Here is a 21932-nt window from a genome sequence, read left to right as displayed (position 1 = left end):
GATAAGGTCACTGCCTCTGGAGAGGGCCTCAGAGAAGTGTGGGGATTGACTTGAAACACATCGTACTGTGTGCACATTACCTGTGTCTCTCGTTGGTCCTTTATGCCAGGACCCTGACAGCATAGGCCATCCTTCCTCTCAGCTTTATTGCTGAGCACAGCAAACAGTTAAATTGCTCTCTGCTACTGGAAGGCGAAGTCTGAGCTGGAGGCCAGATAAACAGATAAGATGTCTACAGATTGTCCCCTTCCCTCCGAACCTGGGAACCCCAGAGATTAGCAATTAGCTCCTGAGTTTAGTGGGGAGGACCAAGGATTGCATGCACAGCAAAGGTCACGGCCACAGTACGCCTCTGACACTTAATTGAGTCTGAAGCAGGTGGCTCTACCTGCCTGGTGAAAGCAGAACACTACATTTACATCTTGGTCTTTGTCAAATCCTTGTGACCATTTCACCTTAAACTTCAGGACTTAAGGTGCGCTTCTGCAGAGAAGCAGTTGTTGTTTCTGAAGGCAGTAGGGCTGACAGGTGCCCATGCTGACCCCAGCTCAAGTGCTGATGGAGCTGATGGGCTGTGGCCCTGGTAAAGCCTACAGCCACACATTTCCTGAGTTTTGAAAAGTCTGCATAATTGTGCCCCTTTACAGATCCAGAATCCATGTCCTTGAGTTTACACTTTTGGTGTCATGTTTCAAGTTGGTTATAGAAGACTCAGGGAAGGAGTAGAATGTTTCTGTTTATGGGCTGGGCCCCTTGGGCTTTTCCTGCCTATGGGACAAGTGGAGAATGGGCACCTTCCCCTCAGCTCTGTCCCAGGCATTCCACTGGCCTTTCTCGGTAGCCTCCACCCTTGAGCACTGGTCCTCTTTGATACAGATGGGTCACAAATCCACATCTCACTGGGATCCAAGCTGAAGGTGAGTAAGCTTCCAGGAGTGTGCCATGCTTCTCCACGTGGAGGACCTACCACCACTTCAGGCCAGACGCTCTTGTCTTCTTGCTCCACTCCCTTTCCCACCTGCCATTTCCCCCCTCCCTCTCCCCCATCTTCTCAACTCTCCTGGCTCCTAGCAGTACCATATTTCTTGTTTGTTTGTTTGTTTGTTTTTGGTGCCGGGGATCAAACTCGGGACCTTGCACTTGCAAGGCAGGTGGTGGAACCACTGAGCTAAATCCCCAGCCCAGTACCATCTTTCTTCAAGGAGGGAAATCTCCACAAAACGCCTACCACACCTTCTGCTTCCATGCCTCACTTTCAGTTTTTTCTTCAGTCCACCTCTGCCTTTCCTTTTCTTCCCATTACTCAAAGAAGGTGCCAAGCACTCAGCTCTCAGTCACTACAGCAGCTCTGTCCAGCCTTTGCCCCAGCTTCCTTCACCCAGTCTGTCCTTCCACAGAAAGCATAGCTCCACCTTCTCTGAAGTCCACATGCTTCCCCCTGCCCTGCCAGAGTCTTCAGCAGCAGCCCTCAGGCTGTGTGCTGAGACACAGCCCCTTGGACCAGCAGACCTTCTCTGCCTTCCGTCTACACCAGGCCTTGGGCTGGGGATTTAGCTCAGTGCTGCCACCGCCTACCTTACAAGCGAAAGGTCTTGAGTTCTTCCCCAGTACCAAAAAGAAAGCTACCATCTACACCAGGTCAACTCCCCATGCGGCCTCTGCCCGTGCTGCCCCGTGGTGCCATCTCTCCCCCTTCAAGCTTTCCAGCAAGACTCGGTTTGGATTGACCTCAGACAGCCTTCTCTGAGTTGTAGTTCTCCAGACTACTTATGTTCTTGCTCACAGTCTGATATGTTCAATCCTAATTGTTCCCAGCCAGTTTATTTATTTTTTTTTGGGGGGGGTACCAGGGATCAAACTCGGGTCCTTGCACTTGTGCAGCAGGCAGGGAAACCACTGAGCTAAATCCCCGGCTTTTTTTTTTTTTGTACTGGGGATCAAACTTAGAACCTTGCGCTTGTGAGGCAGGCGCAGTGCCACTGAGCTAAATCCCCAGCCCCCCAGCCCCCCAGTCGATCGTAAACTATTGGGAATAGTAACCTTTTGTCAGTTAGCCAAACAGGGTACTCTTTCCATAGTTGACTGGTTGCCTGGGATAGAGGTGCTTCCTCATTCTGTGGCTTTATTTTCAAAGCACTTTTCAGGTGTAGTCTTTGCATGGCATAGCTAGAGGCTTGTTCTTAAAAATTGGATTCAATCAGACCTTGACTCCCCTGCGGTTACGGCCTGTAAGTACTCAACTGGTTTCAGGGTGGGGCTTCTGCTCCCTTGGCAATGGCTTCTTAGTGGGCTTAGCAGGAGCCCTGTGTTCTGGGGCGAAGTGGCTCTGTGGCTTCCAGTTTTACCAGGTTCTAACTGTGTGATGCAGGCAGCCCTCAGCCCTCTTAACCACCTTTTTTTTTTCCTGATACAGGGGATCGAACTCAGGACCTTGCACTTACCAGGCAGATGTGTTGCCACTGAGCTACATCCCTGGCCCTTAGCCACCTTCTTGTGCCTCCATTTTCTTCTGTGGTAAAGCAGGGACATCATATTTCATCAATGCTTACACTCACTTTTTTTTTGGTACCGGAGATCGAACTCAGGACCTTGTGCTTGGGAGGCAGGCGGCGGAACCACTGAGCTAAATCCCCAGCCCTACACTCACTTTTTTTTTTTTTTTAATTTGTTTTTTTGTTTTGTTTTTTTCCAGTACTGGAGATTGAACTCAGGACCTTGTGCTTTCGAGGCAGGTGCAGCACCACTGAGCTAAATCCCCGGCCCCTTACACTCACTTTTTGAGGAACAGGTATGGTGGTGCATGCCTGTAATCCCAGCGCTTGGGAGGCTGAGGCAGGGGGATTACCTTGAGTTTGAGGCCAGCCTGGGCTACATAGTAAATTCAAGGTCAGCCTGAAGTACATTGCAAGACCCTGTCTCAGAAAAAAAAAATGGCCAGGGATTTAGCTCAGTGGTTTCGCTGCCTGCTGCGCAAGCGCAAGTACCCGAGTTCATCTCCGGTAGCAAAAAAAAAAAAAGATTTAACATCTGAAATCAAGATTTGTCCTATAATCAGTGGCATATCATAGTTTAGTTGGTAACTTTTCCTGTTATAGTAGCATAAAACAGTGTTTTTCAATCAGTGAAGTCTTGGATTTGATGAAATACAGTGACATGCACTTTGTTGTTTCAGTTATTTTGTGGATTGGAATTAGTAATTGCTTAGCTCAATAAATGGTAGAATTGTCCTTATTTTTATTTCTTTCCTACCAGTCTTTCTGCCCTAAAGCTACCCTTTCCATACCTGCCCAATGTAAATTTAGAAGTGTGTTCTCAACTGTCTCCCTCCTTGTGTGAGTGACTCAGAGGGACACAGGAATCACTCCTCACTCCTTCCATCCTTCCTCCCCTGCTCCCTTCCTTGAAAGTCTTCTGAATGTTAAGTGACACTGAGTGATTGAGGGGATTGTGTTATGCAAGTGAATTGTCATAAGTGTAGAAAAAAAAGTTAGGGACCACTGCAGAAGAGTGAAGCAGAAGCCCCTTGATGTCACATGGTAAGACCTCCAGAGCCCTCCCTGCCTGCCTGTCTAGCTCACCACTTGTCTCTTCTTGCTGTCCTCCGGGGACACGGAACTTCTTGTGTAAGTTGTCTTTGTAAGTTTGTGACCAAGCATGTAAAGCATGAGAAGGTGCAGTAGGCCCTGGGCTGTTCCATGGACAGGGATTCTGAAGGAATAGGAACTGTGACAATAGAGAGCATTTAAGGCACAGGTTTATCATCTATATTAGCTCACATATGTAACCTCAGCATTTCAGGAGGCTGAGGCAGGAGGATCACAAGTTTAAGCCCAGCCTGAGCAACTTAGCAGGACCCTGTCACAAAAAATCAAAATAGCTGGGGATATAGCTCAGTGAGAGGTGTTGGATTCAGTCCTCAGTAACTAACACACACACAAGAGGAAAGAGAGTTGATTGACTGATTGATTGATTGATGGATGGATTGATTTGTGCATCCAGGAATAGCATTTGGAATTTCTTTTGATGGTCAGATAAATAAATTGTGCTACAATTATATGCCTGCCTGCCATTGGGTCGGAGGAGGGCAATTGATAAGACTTCTAGGGTAAAGAGCAAGGACTTTTTTTGTTCTCCAAAGGACACAGTAGGGCCATTGGATGAAAAAGTTTGATGGATGTTTTGGTCCTGACAGTCACTGCTGCTCATCAGTGGAGCACACAGCTCAGAACAGTAGTGATCTCTCATTAGTGAGGGTGAAGGCTATGTACTGTCTCAAGAGCCAAAGAAAGGTTGGATAAGATAGTTTGATTGTAACTGCCGAATTCACTACAAATCACGTACTAAAATACTAGGCACGTAGCCAGGGATTTAGCTCAGTGGTTCCGCCACCTGCCTCGCAAGCAAAAGGTCCCAAGTTGGATTCCCAGTACCAAAAAATAATAATAATAAAATAAATAACTAAATATTAGGCATGTAGTAACTACAGTGTTGTTTTGTTTCCTGCGTGTTTTTTTATTCTTTAGAATAAACTGGTAGTTGAAAGTGGTGGTGCACACCTGTAATCTTGGCAGTGTGGGAAGCTGAGAAAGGAGGATCACAATTTCAAACCCAGCCTGGGCAACTTAGCAAGACCCTCTCTCAAAATAAAAAATAAAAACAAAAGGACTGGGCAGTGTAGTTCAGTGTGAAGGGCCTGGGTTCAATCTCCAGTACTGGGGTAAGGGGATCAGTTAATCACCGTGGTTCTCCTCATTTTGCAGATTAACAAACAGATTTAGAGATAGGAAGCGTCAGTTTCTGCACAGTCACAAACTAATAAGTGCAGAGCCAGAATTCAGAGATGGACTCTGATTCTGGGCCTGCAGTTTCCTCTACACTGTGGTATCATCTGTAGTATCCTTTCCTGCTTTAAGTAGACTAAGCATGGAGAAAGATGTATGTGGGTCATGTTTTGTTAGCAGATAACTGATTAATAAAATAATTTAAGATAACCAATTAATAAATAATTTAAGACAAGGTCTGGAGTGTTTTCTGTACTCTACGGAACTATTTGGCAATTGAGATGAGGGAAGATGAAATAGTAGACTAGAAAGAAGAGTCCTGCTAGCACGTTAAGCAAATAAATAAGGGTATGGCTTAGTTCGCAAACACTGCTCAGGATGCCCAAAACCTTGGGTTCATCCCCAGAACCCCCCACCCAACAAAATTCACAGAGAACCCTAACTCCCAATGGGAATTCGTTTTTTTTGTTTTTGTTTTTGTTTTTGTGTGTGTGTGTGTTTTTTTTTTCTTTTTGATTCCGGTGATTGAACTCGGGTCCTTGTGCTTGCGAGGCAGGCGGTGGAACCACTGAGCTAAATCCCCAGCCCTTGTTTTTGTTTTTTAAGAAAAGGAGGGGCCGGGGATTTAGCTCAGGGATTCCGCTGCCTTCCTTGCGAGCGCAAGTTCCTGAGTTCGATCCCTGGTACTAAGAAAAAAAAGAAAAAATAAAGGGAAGTAATAATGTGCAGTGAATTTATGCTGCAGTCAACTGTTCATCCTTAGAGGGCATACAACTAAGTGGTGCTTCTTTTACTGAAGAATTCCTCAAACAGGAAGAATAATTTGTGAGTTGCTAGGTGACTTGCCATTCCCTCTCCCTAGGTGCCTCCCCTGTCCACCAGTTAGTTTTGCGCCCCCCACCCCCACCCCGGCCCTCTGAGCTGATGCAGCATTTTGTACTTGGGTCATGATACATATCAGAGCCTTCCTTTTATTATCGTGAATTCTGTACATGTTTTATCTTCCTTCCTTGATTCCAAGTGCTCCAACACGACAGGGCCTAGATTTTGTCTTTACTTCCTCCTCCCACCTCTTCACATTCTGTGATTTTAAATATATTTGAAAATAGATGTTGTTGCAGAGTATATTCTTTAGGTGAAAATGAGTGAGTGCATGGAACTAACATATTACCTTGGTGCAGCAGGTCAGTGAAGTCACATGTACACTTTTAACTCATTCAGCTGTAGCCATCTGAAAAAGCAAGAGGGAGAAGTTCTAAATGCAGGATGGAACTAGTGTGAGATGGGAGGTTTGGATCTACTCTTCGTTTCTGCTGCCGAATCCCTGTCCTGTGCCTCTCATAAGCAACTTAGGATGCTGAGAAGTGTTCTGATACTTAACAATCAACCTTCAGTCTATGCAGGTCCTAAACAAGCCAGCTGCTTCATCTGGTACTCAACTGAAAGAAAAAGGGAAAAACTAGCTAGGCTGGTAATCCCAGTACTCCGGAGGCTGAGGCCATAGTGAGTTCCAGGCCAGCCTGAACTGCATAGTGCCTGTCTCAAAAAACAAACAAATCAACCCAAAAAACTGAAGCAGTGGTCACTTCTATTGCTAGAGGAAGAATTAGCTGTGTTGGACTGTATATGTTATTTAAGGTATTTGGGGTTGTGTATAGTTTCTATCTTACTTTGTGAATATAGGGCTTACACCTCTAAAATGAGATTCCCCTGGACTGATTCATTGTTCCTTGGAAATGCATGATCGTGTGAATGAGAAAGAGAGATTAAGAAACAAATTGAGGGCTAGGGATTTTTTTCTTGTGGAATTTCATGACAAGAAGACAACGTGTGGAGAAAAGTTAAAATGTCCAATATGGAGGGCAAGGAAGATCATAACAGTGGTTTTAAGAGATTGGGGGGTTTTTTTTGGTACTGGGGATCGAACTCCAGTCCTTGCACTTGCAAGGCAGGCGGCGGAACCATTGAGCTAAATCCCCAGCCCGGTTTAAGAGATTTTAATAGCAGGTGAGGAGAAAGAATTCTAAAGCAGGTTGCTTCCTCGGCCTGCCCCTTATTTTAGCATAGCTGCTTAGGACCAGATGCTCTGCCTGAGAGTCCCTGGATGCATCCCAGCGTTACAGTACAAGTCACCAATTGATACTAACAAGGACTGCCAAAATACCTAAAGCTAAACAGAATATGCTGTTTTAGATAACATAGGAGTATATGATACACTTTCAAAGGTTTCCATTAAAATAATTTCATGGAGGAGCTGGGCGTGGTGGTGCATACTTGTAATCCCAGCCTCCAGAGGTTGAGGCAGGAAGATCACAGCAAGTTTGAGGCCAGCCGGAGCTTCATAGTGAGTTCAAGGCCAGCTGAACTACATAGTGAGACCCGTCTCAAAAAAGAAACAAAATGAGCTGGGGATTTAGCTCAGTGGCGCTGCACCTACCTCGTAAGCACGAAGTCCTGAGTTCAGTCCCCCATATCAAAAGAAGAAAAAAAAAATCATGGTGATTTAACGTTTAACTTTTTTTTTTTTTGGTACAGGGGGTTGAACTCAGGACCTTGCGCTTGTCAGGCAGGTGCGGTGCCAGTGAGCTAAATCCCCAGCCCTAATGTTTAACTCTTTCACACATTGTTTTGTCTCCTTGGATAGAAACCCTCTCTCTTAGTGGAGCCGAGTGTGCCTGGTACTTCTCGGAGTCTTCCCTGCAGCCCGTGCACAGCCACTTAGCCAACAGGTGTGGAGTCTGATAACCAGACATTTATTTTTAGGCAGCAGATGCATGGGCAGCCACAGGAATGAGGGTAGCCAGCGCTTCCCATGTCTTAAAACACTGCTAGGACCTTGGACTTTGCAAGGAGAATAGGGGAAGAGCACATGTACCTGGTTTCTAAGAGGTGTTTTTCTGACTCCTCTTGCTTTATTTTTTTTTTAATTTAAAAAAAATTTTGTGAACACTTAGGATTGAACCCAAGCCCTTTGCACTGAACTGCGTCCCCAGACCTTTGCAATTCATTTAATTTTTATTAATTTTTTAATTAGTACATGTTTGTAGTATATAGTGTTTACATTCCTTATGTGGAGTTGGTACATGTACATAACACATCTTAATTCCTTTTTTCATCCTCTGTCCCTTTCCTCCCTCTTGCCTTCCTTGATCCCTTGATCTCTTGTTCCCCTTCCCTTTTGAGGAAGATTTTTCTTTTTCTTTTTTCTTTTTCTTTTTCTTTTTTTTTTTTTTTTGTTGTTGAGACAGGGTCTCGCGAAGTCATTAAATTGGCCAGCCTGGCCTAGAACTTGCAATCCTCCTGCCTCAGCCTCCTGGAGTCCTGGGATTACAGGATGCCTCACCACTCCCATTTTCATTTCTTTCTAATATGAAAATATGGCAACTAGAGACTGACTTTGGGCCAAGACAGCTCTCAAGTGGCTTTCCCTTCCCCTGTTATTGCTGTGTCCACCCCTGTTCTTTGGCTGCTTAACAGCCACCACACCCTCTAGCATAGATAAGAAAGTACCCATCTACTAAGAATCTCTTCCCTCTTCCTATGACCATGCATTTTTCTGTGTGGCTAAAATTCTGTGGTAGCAGTAGCACAATCATTTTAAAAAGGATGGGAGAGAGTGACTGGGAGTGGGAGAGTGACCCCCTGTGTTTTGTGGCTCAGCAGGTCTTTGTCCTCCAGTGCAGACACCTGGATGTGATGAAGGCCGGAGTGCAGTGTGATTGGTAGCCCACTACTTCCCCTGTCTGCCCAGGAAGTTCTGCTGGATGGGGTCCTGTCTTCCTGATAAAGAACTGTAAAACCACATAAATTATACTTAGGTGTAGCTGCAGGGCTTCTCTGTGCTACCACACCTCCCTAACATTAGGGATTTCAGTTGTCTTTTGTGAGCTGCTAATTTCTGAAACATGACTAATTCAAGATTTAGAGACTGTTTTTACCAGAGGAAAAAGATTAATTTCAGTGTTTTGCTTATGCTTGTTAATATACAGGCTCCAGAAGATAGACTGTTTGTAGGGATAGTTTCTGTTAATGTGGGATTAGATTCAGAACTTAAGTGACTGCTGAGAAATGTAGTTTAGGATGGAAGCCTGGAAGATCTCGGCATCCTCCGACCTGGAGACTGACTTTTCTCCACCTCTAGTGTTTCAGGGGCAGGTGCTAGAGGTGTACTTGTATCTTTTTTTGGTGGTGGGGGTGGGTACCAGGGATCGAACTTGGGACCTTGCGCCTGTGAGGCAGGCGTGGGAACCACTGAGCTAAATCCTCAGCCCTGTACTTGTATCTTTGACCTACACTTTCTTTTTCCTCTCAGGCTCTATCAGTCTGTAATGAAGCTAGCAGGCTCATGTTAATCTCCTTTATCTGTAGAGGTTAACACTGGGTCCCAGGCAGTAAAGTATGTTTTGTAGTGCCAGACTGGGAGGCCCTGCTTTGGAACCTGGACTTTTTTTTTTTTGATACCGAGGATTGAACTTGGGTCCTTGAGCTTGCTCAGCAGGCAGCAAAGCCACTGAGCTAAATCCCCGGCCCGGAACCTGGACTTTTGATTCCGCTCCTTCGTCCATCCTGCCAGCACCTGTCCCGTCCACTTGCCAAGCACAGGGACCAGCAGTGGGCACCAGGGAAGAATGTGACAGGGGGACCTGCCCTCCAGGGAACGCAGTCAAGGAGAAGAGGCAGACAGTGAGAGAAAGCAGTGTGACAGCACGTCGAGTTGTGTCTCTATAGTGTCCCGAGGAGAGGGTGCTAATAGCCCAGAGTGGACCTCCTTAGCCTTTTTTGAGTTTGGTTGGCTCAACTCTTGGGTTTTAGTACCTCAAACTTAAAAGACTATTTCTGATTTTTTACAGAACTACTCAACAGAATCAGCAAGGAACAGGAGAAGGTAGTTCAGGTTGGGACAGCAAATAGCCAGAATCGGTAGTGCTGCACGCCTTTGCTCTGATTTGGAGAGATGCTTTCTCTGTCAAGAGCCATTCTACGTAATTTTTGAGGAAAGATCATTTCATAATTAAATTATAATTAGGACTAAGGCCCAATGTCTTCTTGTCCTCAACCTGGCTATGGCATGTGGAAACATAACTCCATTTTGCCTCCATCACAGGTTGAGTCTTGGTGGTCCTATGATCTGTGACGACCAAGGGCAAGATTATATCAGCTGAAAATACCCTGTTTCTTTGAGAACCAAGTAGTAATGAAAAAAGAGAAAGGTTTCACCTGGAGGAAGGATAGCCTTATTAGCCTGCTGTTTCCCCCCACCTACTGTTGTAAGAATGCTTTGCTCATCTCACTGTCCTCATCAACATAAGATCCTCATCTAAGATCCTCATCAACCTGAGATCCTCATCAACATAGGATTATTCTCTGTGATTATTGTGTGCACCCAATAAACAGTGGATGGCTCAGAGTGTCTTTGTCTTTCCCCACTCTGAGACACTGAGCTCCCACACCCCCATATAATACAAAATTATGTCTCTATTGTCTTTCTTTAGCCCTCGCTGTCCCCTTTCTTGGCAGATTGGAGGATTGATTGGTCTCTGGCCTCCAATATTTCTCTTCACCAGGAAGTCCCAGCAGCTCAGACAGTTTTGTTTCATTTTCTTTTGGTTTGTGTTTGTTTGGGATGCTAAGCACACACGCCACCACTGAGCTATACCCCATAATGTATTTAAGAGCCTGCTTTCCCATTGGATGGCACTCAGCAGCAGCATTCACCATACTTTTGATCACAGCTTGTAAAGACACTAACAGAAGCATACTTCCAGAACTGCTTCAGGAAATGGCAAGAATGATGATGGGATAAGTGCGTTTGAAGTGAGGGAGAATATTTTGAGGGGGATTAACGGCAGTGTATCTTTTGGTGTAATAGATTTTAAAAATTTAAACATTCACCACCAGGCATGGTGGTACACACCTGTTATCCCAGCACTCTGGGAGGCTGAGGCAGAAGGAGTGCAAGTTTGAGCCCAGCCTGGGCAACTTAGCAAGACCCTGTCTCAAATTGTAAAAGGTGCTGGGACATAGCTCAGTATAGAAGCCCTGGGTTCAATCCTCGTATCACAAAAACAAAAAACAAGAATGGCAAAATTCATCATATATTTTGATCAGCCCTTGTACCTGGTGCATGCTGAGGATTTAAAAGGGCTTAGGGACAATTTTGAGACTCCTGGTGGTATGACTCTCCTGAAGAGTTTAAGCCAGAAGTTACACAGCCAACAAAGGCCTGATCAGCAGTTCCAATGTAAAAATGCACTGAAACTGGAAAATAAGACCAGAAAGCATCAGAGAGAGTGAGATAAATAGGCTGTCGGTGGTGGTGGTGGTGGTGGTGGTGGTAGCTGTTTTGTACCTCGGGATCACCAGGCACAGGCTGGCCTCAAACTTGCCATCCTGCCACCTCACCCTCCTAAGTAGCTGGGATTAAAGGCATGAGCCACTGTGCCCAGCTTTGTGTGATTTTCATAACAGATCTTTATGTGTTTATTCCTGTTCATTTCTGTCATGCACAGGCTGCAGCCTCTTTGCTGTCTTCCATACTTCATTGCCCATCTCTTCCTTTAACTCTGTTTGTCTCATTCCCTTTTCCATTGTTCTTCTGTCATTCCTGTGTTTTTTGAGATCTCTTCTTGCTTTTACTCCTTCCAATTTCACCTTTCCTTCTGTAAGTTTTTTAATCCACTTCTTCCCTGGCCTGTTTCTTTTTTCCTTTTTTTCCCCTCCCTGACCCTGTGATAAGTACTTGGGATTCTGCTTTGAGCTTTGACTTCATAGAGATAGCTATTTCGTTCGTAAAGTTTTTTTTTTGGCACCGGGGATCGAACTCGGGATCTTGCGCTTTAGAGGCAGGCAGCGGAACCACTGAACCAAATCCCTGGCCTGTTTATAAGGTTTTATACTTTTAACTTTACAAAATATTTTATTACAGGACCGGGGATTTAGCTCAGTGGTTCCACCACCTGTCTCACAAGCACAAGGTCCCAAGTTTGATCCCCAGTACCAAAAAAAAGTAAAATATATTTTGTTACAATTTACTGCTCCATAGCAGCACTTTCAAGTGTATGCTCTTAATGTACCAATTAGTTTCCTGTTTCTTTTCTGCTTTTTCTTTTGTTGTATCTTTATATAGACCCTATGCAAATTTCTCTCTCTCTCTTTTTTTTTTTTTGGTACCTGGGATTGAACTCAGAACCTTGTGCTTTCGAGGCAGGCAGTGGCACCACTGAGCTAAATCCCCAGCCCAACAGTATGTATGCTTTACCTCCCAGAAGTGTATTGTTTTTGTTTTTGTTTGTTTGTTTGAGACAACATCTTGCTGTATTTTCTAGGCTGGCTTTGAACTCAACTATGGAGCCAAGGCTATCCTGGAATTTGTGGCGATCCTCTTGACTCAGCCTCCCAAGTGCTGGGTTTGCAGACATGTGCCACCATACCTGGTGGAAGTGTGTTTTTGCAGGCCTTTCTGAGGTCCCTGGCTCCCACGTCCTCTCTTGGCTCCTTCTGTTAGACAAAGGAGGCTTTGCCTCAGCTCTCTGCCCGCTTTTCCACTTGCTCTAGGTCTGGAATTTGTGTTGTCATCTCATTTTGTTGAAAATGGAGTTTGCATTTAAAACACATTTGAATAACTTCTGAAAATATTGACCTTTTTTTTTTGGAAAGGGAGAAAGACAATAAATACCTGTAAGCAGTTGCAGTCCTCTTTTCTGAAAAACACAAAGCTGTGAAACCCAGAGATCTGAATAGGGAAACAAATAAGAGCACAGGAAAGAAAATGGAGCAATCGAATATTAGCTGTTCCACCACTACTGACCTTGGTGGAAGTGGAGAAATGAGGCCATCACCAAGCATCTTCCACCTCTTTACCAGATCTCATAGGATTCCTGGGGATAACCCTCCAGTGCAGGGCACTGAGAGAACATCTGTGGCCTAAAGAACCCCAGGCCCAACCTAGTCCCTTAGTCTCCGAAGCTGAGGGATGGGGCCAGAGAAAGACACAACTGAAAGAACCCTCAGTGGGCGAGCAGAGGTCGGGCCACAAGTGGAGAGGAGCCCTGAGGGGCAGGTCCGATAGGAGCTAAATGCAAGAGGACCCAGACTGGATACTAGGAAAAGGAGAAAGGGAGAAACAGAATTGAGAGATTTGGGAGAGGAGTAGCAAATAGAAAAGACCATCAATCAAAAACTGAGGCAGCTCAGTGCGGGCGGGGCGGGGGGGTGATAACAGGAAGGAATGATTAAGAAGACATCCTTGTGACAACATGCCTGTAAAACCAGCTACTTGGGAGGCTAAGGCAGGAAGATCACAAGTAGAAATCCAGCCTGGGTGTGATATAAACACTGTCTGTCTCTTTCATTCTTTCTTTTCTTTCTTGTACTGGGAATCGAACTCAGGACCTTGTGCTTGCCAGGCAGGTGCGGCACCACTGAGCTACATCCCCAGCAACACTGACTTTATGATGAAGGGTTCAAAGTAGAAGTCTTAGCCAGGCCTATTGGCGCACGCCTGTAGTCCTAGCACTCAGTAGGCTGAGGTAGATGATCACCTTGAGTTCAAGGCCAGCCTGGACTACAAAGTGAGTTCAAGGATAGCTTGAACTACATAGTGAGATCCTGTCTCAAAAAACGAAAAACAAAAAACAAAAAAAGTGGGCCAGGGATTTACCTCAGTAGTGCCGTGCCTCCCTGGCAAGCTCAAGGTCCTGAGTTCAATCCCTGGTTCCACAAAAAAAAAAAAGTCTTAACTGATTTTTTTCTATTAACATCCTCCACTGGTCCCACAACATCATATGCTAGGCTTCTTGCTACACCTGCAAAAAGCCTCATCACCACTGTCATTCATCTTCTAAGGCCCTGGGCCGGGGATTTAGCTCAGTGGTTCTGCTGCCTACCCTGCAAGCGCAAGGACCTGAGTTTGATCCCCAGTACCAAAAAAAAAAGGAATGGACATCTTCTAAGCCCCTAAAGTCCAAAGAATGTCCTACCCGGGTTTAGGAAGCTTCATTCATTCACCATGCCTGCTCTGCACTGGGTCTTGTTCTAGGCCTTGGGTGCAGCATGGAAAAATTCCTGCCAGACATTTGACACACCAAAGGCAAATATCTTGTTCAGTTTTGTTGTCTTTTCTTTTTGTGATATCTGAGATTGAACTCAGGGCCTTTGCACTGAACTACATCCCAGCCTTTTTTGTTTGTTTTTAAATTTTGAGACAAGGTCTCATTAAATTGCCCAGACTGGGCTCAAACTTGTGATTCTCCTGCCTCAGCCTCTCAAAGTGCTGGGATCACAGGTATGTGCTGGTATACCCAGCTTTAAGACCTGGCAGCAGGTTTTAAAATGATTCCATATATATGAGGCTCAGGGATGAATGCAGTGGAAGATGCTGTTTGGGGTTCTGAGGAAATGTGGTATAAAGGCAGAATGTGCGCTCTGGCATCAGACCTAGATCCAGCACTCAGCCCTGCTACTGAAATTCCTGACATTGAGGGAGTCTCGTTGGCTTTTCCTCATATATAAACTGAAGATTACTTCACCTGGCTCAGGCTATTGTTACAGAATTAAGTACATGAAGTTCTCAGCACATGATAGATACTCAAAAAGAATTACTTTCCACCCAAGAGGTTGGTTACACCAAAGGAATAAATACCAATTGGTGGGTCTGTTTCTTTCTCTTTTAAATCCTAGTAAAATATTCTTATCACAGTGTGCCATCTCCACCATTTCTGCCTTAATAGTGCATTAAATACATCCACATTGTTGTGCAGCCAGCACCACCATCTGTCGCCACAGATCTTCGTCTTGGAAAACCCAACCAGATCACCTTCCTCTCCTCAGCTCCTGGCCACCAGCATTCTACTGTCTGTCTGTATCTGTTTGCCCACTGTATACTTCATATAAGAGAAATCCTACTGTTACTGTCATTTCATGTCCGGCTTACAGACTCATGTCCTCAAGGTTCATCTGTGTCTCAGCATGTGACAGAATTTCCTCCTTTTTCAGGCTGAGTACTGTTGCATTGTGTGGATAAACTACTTTGTTTTACCCACTCATCCAGCAGTGGGCGCTGGGTCCCGCCCACATTTTAGCTCTTGTGAACCTCACTGTTGTGAACGTGGTGTGCCGGTGCCCTGCTTTCATTTCTCTTAGATACGTACTCAGAAGTGGAACTGCTGAGCCCTACGGTGATTCCATTTGTGATTTCCTGAGGAACTGCACACAGCTTGTGCACCTAAAGGACTGCATCTTGATGGGGAAGTGAAGTCCCCAAGGATTAGTTTTAAAATCAGTTTTGTGTAAAATTTTAAGTTGTGTAGATATGGACTTTGGACATTAAATTTCCATTTGTACATAGATAATGAGTAACAGAGAGTATATAAAATGTAGAACCCCTCATGAGGGTAAACAGAAAGTGATTCCTAAAGCTCAGCATGGATACACATGAGGGGGTACTCCTGCCTTACCACTCTCTCCCAAAGATCAGAAGAAATGTCCTGGTTACGACTGCTAGCTCCTTCCCTCCAATTACTTTAGGCAAAATAAGGAGGAGCACTCGTGGCTGAGCATGGTAGCACACACCTGTAATCCCAGCACTCAGGAGGCTGGGCTACATGAGTTGAAGGCCAGCCTGAGCTGGCCTACATAGAGAGACCCTGACTGAAAGCACCCATGTGCCAGAGAATGTCATGGGTCAGATGCACACATGCACAGGGATAGACACATCTTTCTTCTTGAGTCTTCACTGACAGTGGAGGAGATGGGAGCTGGGCTCAGTCTAGACCCATGGTTCTCAGCTGCGGTGCATTTGCCCCCTGGGAGACATTTGGCAGTGTCTGGACATTGTGAGTTATCAGTGAGGGGTGCTGCTGCCATCTTGTGCATGGAGACCAGAAACATACCATAGTGCACAGAACAGCCCAACACATCCCCATTGTCCTGCTGGAAAACCCTGCAGCCTGTCCTTAGCCTCCCTCTCACATAAAGCTGCCATCACAGCCAGACCAGGAGTCCCCACCCCCTGCACCAGCAGGAATCCTTCTGCCCAAATCCTCCCCACTTCTGCAAGATCAGAGCCCAGCTGCAGTTGTCACACTGCCCTGTGAGGTGCCCTGCTCTCTCTAGCCATCCTTCTCTGACCTGGGGACAAGTCCAATAATCTGGCACTTAATTGGCCATAGAAGGTGGTACTTGCTGTCTTTCCAGCCTGGCTAAAGTACCTTAGGGTCCATGTTGATAGGATTTGATTTGAAATATGAAGTGTACCTGTGGGCACCTCGGACTTGACCCACCGTGACAGCTTTCCGTGACAGCTTTCCTACCTCCTGCTATCCTGGGTGCAGTGCTTGAGTCACCTCTGTTCTGTCACAGCAGTTGAGCACCCTGGGGTTCATTTCCATTTAGGGAACCACTAGCTGAGTGGACCCTGAATCAAATGTGAGCTTCAAGCTTAGAGTAGCACTTTTTTGGGGGGTGGGTACTGGGGAGCGAAATCAGGACCTTACCCTTTTGAGGCAGGCGTGGTGCCACTGAGCTAAATCCCCTGAGAGTAGCACTTTTGTAGACCATGTCTTCTTACCTAAGCAGTAAGATACAGGGCAAGGGTGACTGACAGGAATGGAGATTTGGTCTGATCACTTCCCTCCGAGGGAGCCCAGGCCGGAGGGGTCCCACAGCACATGGGAGACATTTCCATTTCCGCTGCTTAGATAGGGATTGTTCTGTCATAGCTGGACTCACTTAATGCCAGTGAGTGCTGATGATGGTAGAATTAGTGGTGAAAGCCAGCATGTAGCAGGGTCACCCATGCTAGTTGTCCCAGCCACCCTTTGCCACAGTCCTGGAAGGAGGTGGGAACAGCAAAAATAATTTCCCCAAGGTGCCCAGCTGACAAATGGCAGATCTCCAAATCCTGGGCCATCACCTTGCTGCCTTGAGTGTAGCCAGGTACCTCTGCTGGTGCTGACAGAAGACATTGGGGCTGTGGCACACAGGGACCAGGAGGGACCCCTCATTACCTCACTGGAGAGGTGACTGTGCCAAGCCCTTCAGGGTCTGAATTGTAAATCAGAACCCAGTGTAATGTGTGATCGCTCTGCTGCTGTAGGAAAAGGGGGCCATGCAGGCTCGAGCCTGACCCCTGTAGCTGCTCTGACCTCCCTGTCTGCTTCCCTGCAGGTGCACTACATCCTCCAGGAGGTGGTAATGGGTGGGATGGTGCTAGAAACCAACATGAATGAGATCGTGGCCCAAATGGAAGCTCAGAACCGGCTGGAGAAGTCAGAGGTGAGTCTGGGGCCTCGCACTTGCTATGCAAGGCAGACGGCCCAGGCAGGAGGAGGAGTATGGGCACCTTTGGAGGTGGTGTCTGCTCACCTTCTTCTTCCTTGAGTCCATCAAAGCTGGTTGATTTGCTGGTCATCCTTGAAGGTTAAGCAGGTAGGGCGGTGTGAAGTCTTAGTCTTCCAGGCTAGAAGTATGAATGGAAAAGGCAGATGACAGGCCAGGGAGCTCAGGCTTGGTGGGAGTGGGGGTGGGGGTGGGGGTGGGAGTGGGGTTATGATCAATGTTTGTGGTTTCTGATTCCTCCTCTCAAGGCTGAACTCTTTCTGAAGTGACCTGGAATCTCCTTTCCCATTCCCTAGTTGTTTCCAAGTTTGTATGTTGGGTGAGCCTGATTTCCCAGCAGCCATATCTTGTGATGTCTTTCATCCCTGGTTGCCAATTTCCTTACTTCCAGTTAGGCTTGTAAAAAGCTGCTACAGTAGCATTGGGCCAGGTTTACAAAGACCAAGCCCACGCCACCCTCACATGGTGCTGGGCTGATATAGCAGCTCTCAGGAAAATTGGTCCCCTGAGATTTTTTGGTCTTTCAGCCATACCAGGGAGCAGCAGTGACAGGCACACACCTTCGAAGGTGCAGAAGGAGCAGAACAAATTACCTCTTTAACTGAGGGTCTTAAGAGTTTCTTTGCTCTGGGTAATGGAACCAGATCTTGTGAAACCAAGAACACTTCCTTCTGTGAGGACTGGCAGGGCATTGAAGAAGCTTTTCCAAACCGCAGCTCTTGGGCCAGCTCTAGTTCCTTCAGAGAGGTGGGCTGGGGAGCTTCTGGGATCAGGAGTGAGTCAGAGGCCAGGGGTTTGAAGCCAGAAGAAACAGACCTGCTGGGTAAGGGTAGGATGGAGTCGGTGTCCTGAAAGCAGTCAGTCAGGAGAAAATGATTTTGAGAGAGTCTGTCCACTTCTTTCTGTCCACTCAGGCAGTGAACATGGAGGCTCAACACGGACCTCTACATGACATTTCCAAAGCCAGCCTTTTCCATCCTATGTTAGTTGGCAAGCGGTTGCCCTAAAGTGATGTTTCTTTTCCTTTTCAGAATTTCCCCATGACGTTGCACTTGTCTACAAGATAGTCTCTTGAGGAAAGGGTTTGGTTTTGTTTGGTTTCATAACCAGAATAGTGCCCTTGATACTTCCTCTGACTTCGATAAAGCATCTGAGGTTATTTCAGCAAGCACATATGGGGAACCTTCCATGGGCCACACGCCATCAGTTGCTGGGACTCTGAAGCTATGTGACACATGACCCAACCCTGCCTTTGAAGAGCTTATATTCTGACAGGAGTGTGGGCCATGGGCCACCTGCCAAACCCCACTACCTTAAACATTGTTTTGTTGACTACCTTTGAAAAACAAGGAGGAAAAATTAAAAGTCATGTGTGTCAGTTTGGAATTAGTCTCCTTCATCTGTTGTGTTTGTAAAGCATCAGCAGAAGACACCAAGAGCCTGTCTCCTACTCACCTCTCGTTTCTTCTCAGGGCGGCCTTTCTGCAGCCCCTGCACGGGCTGTGTCTGCAGTGAAAAATATGAACCTGCCTGAGATCCCACGGAACATCAACATCGGCGATCTGAACATCAAAGTCCCCAACCTGTCCCAGTTTGTCTGAAGGGGAGACTTGGGCTGAACTGGAGTCCTTTAGGACAAACAAAGCCAGGCAATCCAGAAGCAGAACCCATGGAGACCTAAGAAGAGTCACACCTTGGCCCTGATACCTCTTGTGTGGGAGGAGCAAAGCAGGATCCCATGCGCCCCATGCCCTCTGACAGTGGGGAGTCTGCGCCACGCCACCTGCACCTTAACTCTCACTCAGCCTCCCTCCCAGGACTGAGACTTGAATCCAACTCCAACTCCTCCACATCAGAGCTCCTGAGGGCTGAGGGGAGGAGCCAGCCTTTCTGTGGGTATAATGAGCCAAGAGTGGGATTCCTGAGGCCTCCAGTCACCTGCTGGCTTTGGTGGGGCCCAGAATCCTTTTGTATAGCCAAGCTCCTTGGTTGCCACCCCCTGCAGAGGACATTTCCTCCCTCTGCGCAGTCCCAGTTCTGTTCTCCCCATTGTTTGTGTGTAGGAAGAATCCAGAGCGTAAGCCTGGTGCACACCACCATACATCTCACCATGCCGGAGAGGTCCTCCTACAGGGGTGAGAGGGACCCCATTTCTGTAGTGTATAAAAATACATTCCTGTCACAGGAGCAGAAGGCTCAGTTGCTGTGTTGTGAATGAGGAGTCCCCTCACCAACTGGGGACCCACTACCGCCGGTCCTGACTTTGGAGCATGAGAGCCTGAGCTGGGCCCACCATGCAGCTCCTGGACCTGCAGCGTGCAGGTTATGAGCTCAGCTGTGGGCACATCCAGTTCATTCAGGGACCTACCAGGCTTTGGAGACTGGAAATGTTCTCGTGTGATGAGAGTCTTTCTTCCTTGCAGCTCATGTGAAGTTAAGACTGCTGCTCACACTCAGGCCTCTTTCCACACACTGTCTTGTAGGCCAGGTCTCAGGGATGGGGTCGTGCTGCCTTGAGATCAGGAAGCCAACTTCGCCTCCTTCTGAGTCCCCAGCCTGTGATGCAGACTGGTTCCTCAGGCCTCCTGATGTGTGGCCAAGCAGGTCTGAGTGCCCAGCAAGACCATGTGTAGGGACCACAGAGTTGGGATTTTTGAGCAGTGCTTCCCGTGGTTTGTGCCCATTGTTCCTGTAGCCTTTCATCTTTGCTCTTCTAGGAGCTCAGCAGTGACCACAGAGATGGCTAGGTGACAATAGGCCTCATGTGGGAAGAAGGGGAAGGTAAATAGCCCTTGACACCAAATCCCCTTATTTGAAGGGGTTGATTTTTTTGTTTGGTTGTTTTGTTTTTCTGAAAAGGGTCTCACTATGTGGTTCAGATTGGCCTTGAACTCACTATGTAGCCCAGGCTGGCCTCAAACTCATGTCCCCTTAACTCAGCCTCCTGAGTACTGAGATTATAGGTGTGTGCCACCACACCTGGCTGGGGTTGATTTTTTTTTTTTTGTAGACATTTTGGCACATTCCCATTCCCTTCACATTTGCTAAATATGAAATAAGAATAAAGAAGATGTTGAAAGTGAACTTTCCATCTTCTGTAAGGCAGCATGAGCAAGATCCTCTGAGGCCCTTTAAGCAGACATTCTTACCCCATTTTGCAGAGGAAGATAGTAAACTCGGAAGGGTAGTTCAGCAGCAGCATAACCTGCTCTTCCCACACACACAGGCTAAGATTTCTCTCATGCTTAAGATGTCTTCTCTCAGTTTTATCTTTTTTATAGATAAGGAAACCAAGGCTCAAAAAGATTGAGTAGCTTCCCAAAAACTGATAAAAACAGGCTGGGGATTTAGCTCAGTGGTTGGGGATTTACCTCAGTGGTTCTGCTGCCTGCCTCGCAGGTGCAAGGTCCTGAGTTCGATCCCTAGTACCAAAAAACAAAAAAAGACCTGATAAAAACAGGCCTGGTTTTCTAAGGTAGCCAGTGACCACATCCTGGATTAAGAGCTGCAGGATTCCTCTTGTCCCTCTACCCAGAGCACTGTGTGTTAGTCGAGGGTCACAAAGAGAACCGAGTTACTTTCTGTGTTTTCAGGTGGCTACATGTGTGCTGCGGGACAGTCCGTGACTACGTTTCCTGAGATAGTCCTGTGTAGCTGGAAACCTGTGCTCTCCAAAACCACTGACTGGACCTATAGATGTTGAAAATGAACATCCGGGTACTGCCCCTCATGCTCATTTGGGAAACTCAGTCCGCCTAGACAACCCACAATGTTCATTCATAACCTACTTGAAGCTTCCTGCAAATCCAGTCAGCCGCCTTAGCTGCTGTCACCATCAACGTTCTTTTTCTCTTTCAGTGGGTAAAGAGGAAATCCTCATGCCCTCTTTTGGAGAAAGGTTCAGCATTTGCTGCTGAGCAATGTCAGTTTTGAAAGTAGGGTCTGGGTTTGAATTTCCTCCGAGCGCCCTTGGCCCCGGGATAGTTTACACAGGGCTTCCAGGGGTGGTATAGAACACTGGGTGTTCAGTACCCACTGCCTCTAGCTAACATCTAACCTCTGTTACTTGGTTTCTAAGTGCCTGATAAGGGCGCTTAGAAGGAGCTCAAAGGGCTCACTTCCTCTCATTGTCTCTAGGCATCTCTGAGATGCTCTGAGTGTTGGGACAGGGCTGCCTGAACTCTGACTGGAAGCCAGCGAGTGTCTAGTATTTAAAGGGCAGTAACCCACTTCCCACCCTGTGGCCCCACTACGTACCCTACGTCCTCCTCTGGCACATGCACAGCCAGGCCCCCCTCCCCTCCACATCCACCACCATGGATCCAACTTAGTGATGTTTTATTTGGCCCCAGCTTCACCAGAAAAGGAACCAAGGTGACACAGTGACACCAAGGTTGCTGGCTAGACCTTGTTCTGTGGCCCAGACTTTAGTAGAAGGCAACCTCACTAAGTCCATCTGGGCATGGCCTTCCAAATAAGAGACGGTGCTGATCATGCGTGGGAATATTGTCCCAGTGATGCCCAGGACGGAGAGCCCGGATGAGTAAGAAACCAGAGGACTCTGTTGGCTCCTAGCAAACATCCTGAGTCCCCAGGCTACTGACAGAGCACGTGGCTGCCTTGGCCTTAAGGCTTCAGCCTTCTTGGGAGCCCTGAAGGGGTCTGCATGTGCAATGGTTGGGCATAGTGGCACAAGTGATTGGTGACACCAGCCCTTGAGGAGGTGGTTCCAGGCAAATGATGATTCCTTTCCAAAAGATTTAAAATTCTTTCCTATTTCAGTTTTTCCTTTCAGAAGAGGAAATGAACTCATGA

General features: G+C 46.8%; 1 protein-coding gene across 2 annotated transcripts in view; it reads left to right on the top strand.

The window, feature by feature from the left end:
* The window catches only part of Ap3s2 (adaptor related protein complex 3 subunit sigma 2), a 55158-nt gene extending 35854 nt beyond the window's left edge, over positions 1 to 19304 (top strand). Inside the window, exons 5-6 of one of the 2 annotated variants that reach the window (XM_004852778.3) lie at positions 16947 to 17054; positions 18590 to 19304. In XM_004852778.3, the coding sequence (XP_004852835.1) occupies positions 16947 to 17054; positions 18590 to 18718 (237 nt within the window). In that variant the 3' untranslated portion in view covers positions 18719 to 19304. Of the gene's footprint in view, positions 1 to 16946; positions 17055 to 18148 lie in introns of both variants that reach the window. The other variant, XM_021264822.2, reaches the window with a different exon arrangement.
* The last annotated feature ends 2628 nt before the right edge of the window (positions 19305 to 21932 follow it).

The sequence above is a fragment of the Heterocephalus glaber genome, unplaced genomic scaffold, assembly GCF_053883595.1.
Source record: "Heterocephalus glaber isolate CG9 unplaced genomic scaffold, H.glaber_assembly_v1.0 deba00001531, whole genome shotgun sequence".
Classification (NCBI taxonomy): Eukaryota; Metazoa; Chordata; class Mammalia; order Rodentia; family Bathyergidae; genus Heterocephalus; species Heterocephalus glaber.
Note: the sequence above shows the minus strand (reverse complement) of the source record. Positions and strands in the feature narration are given on the sequence as shown.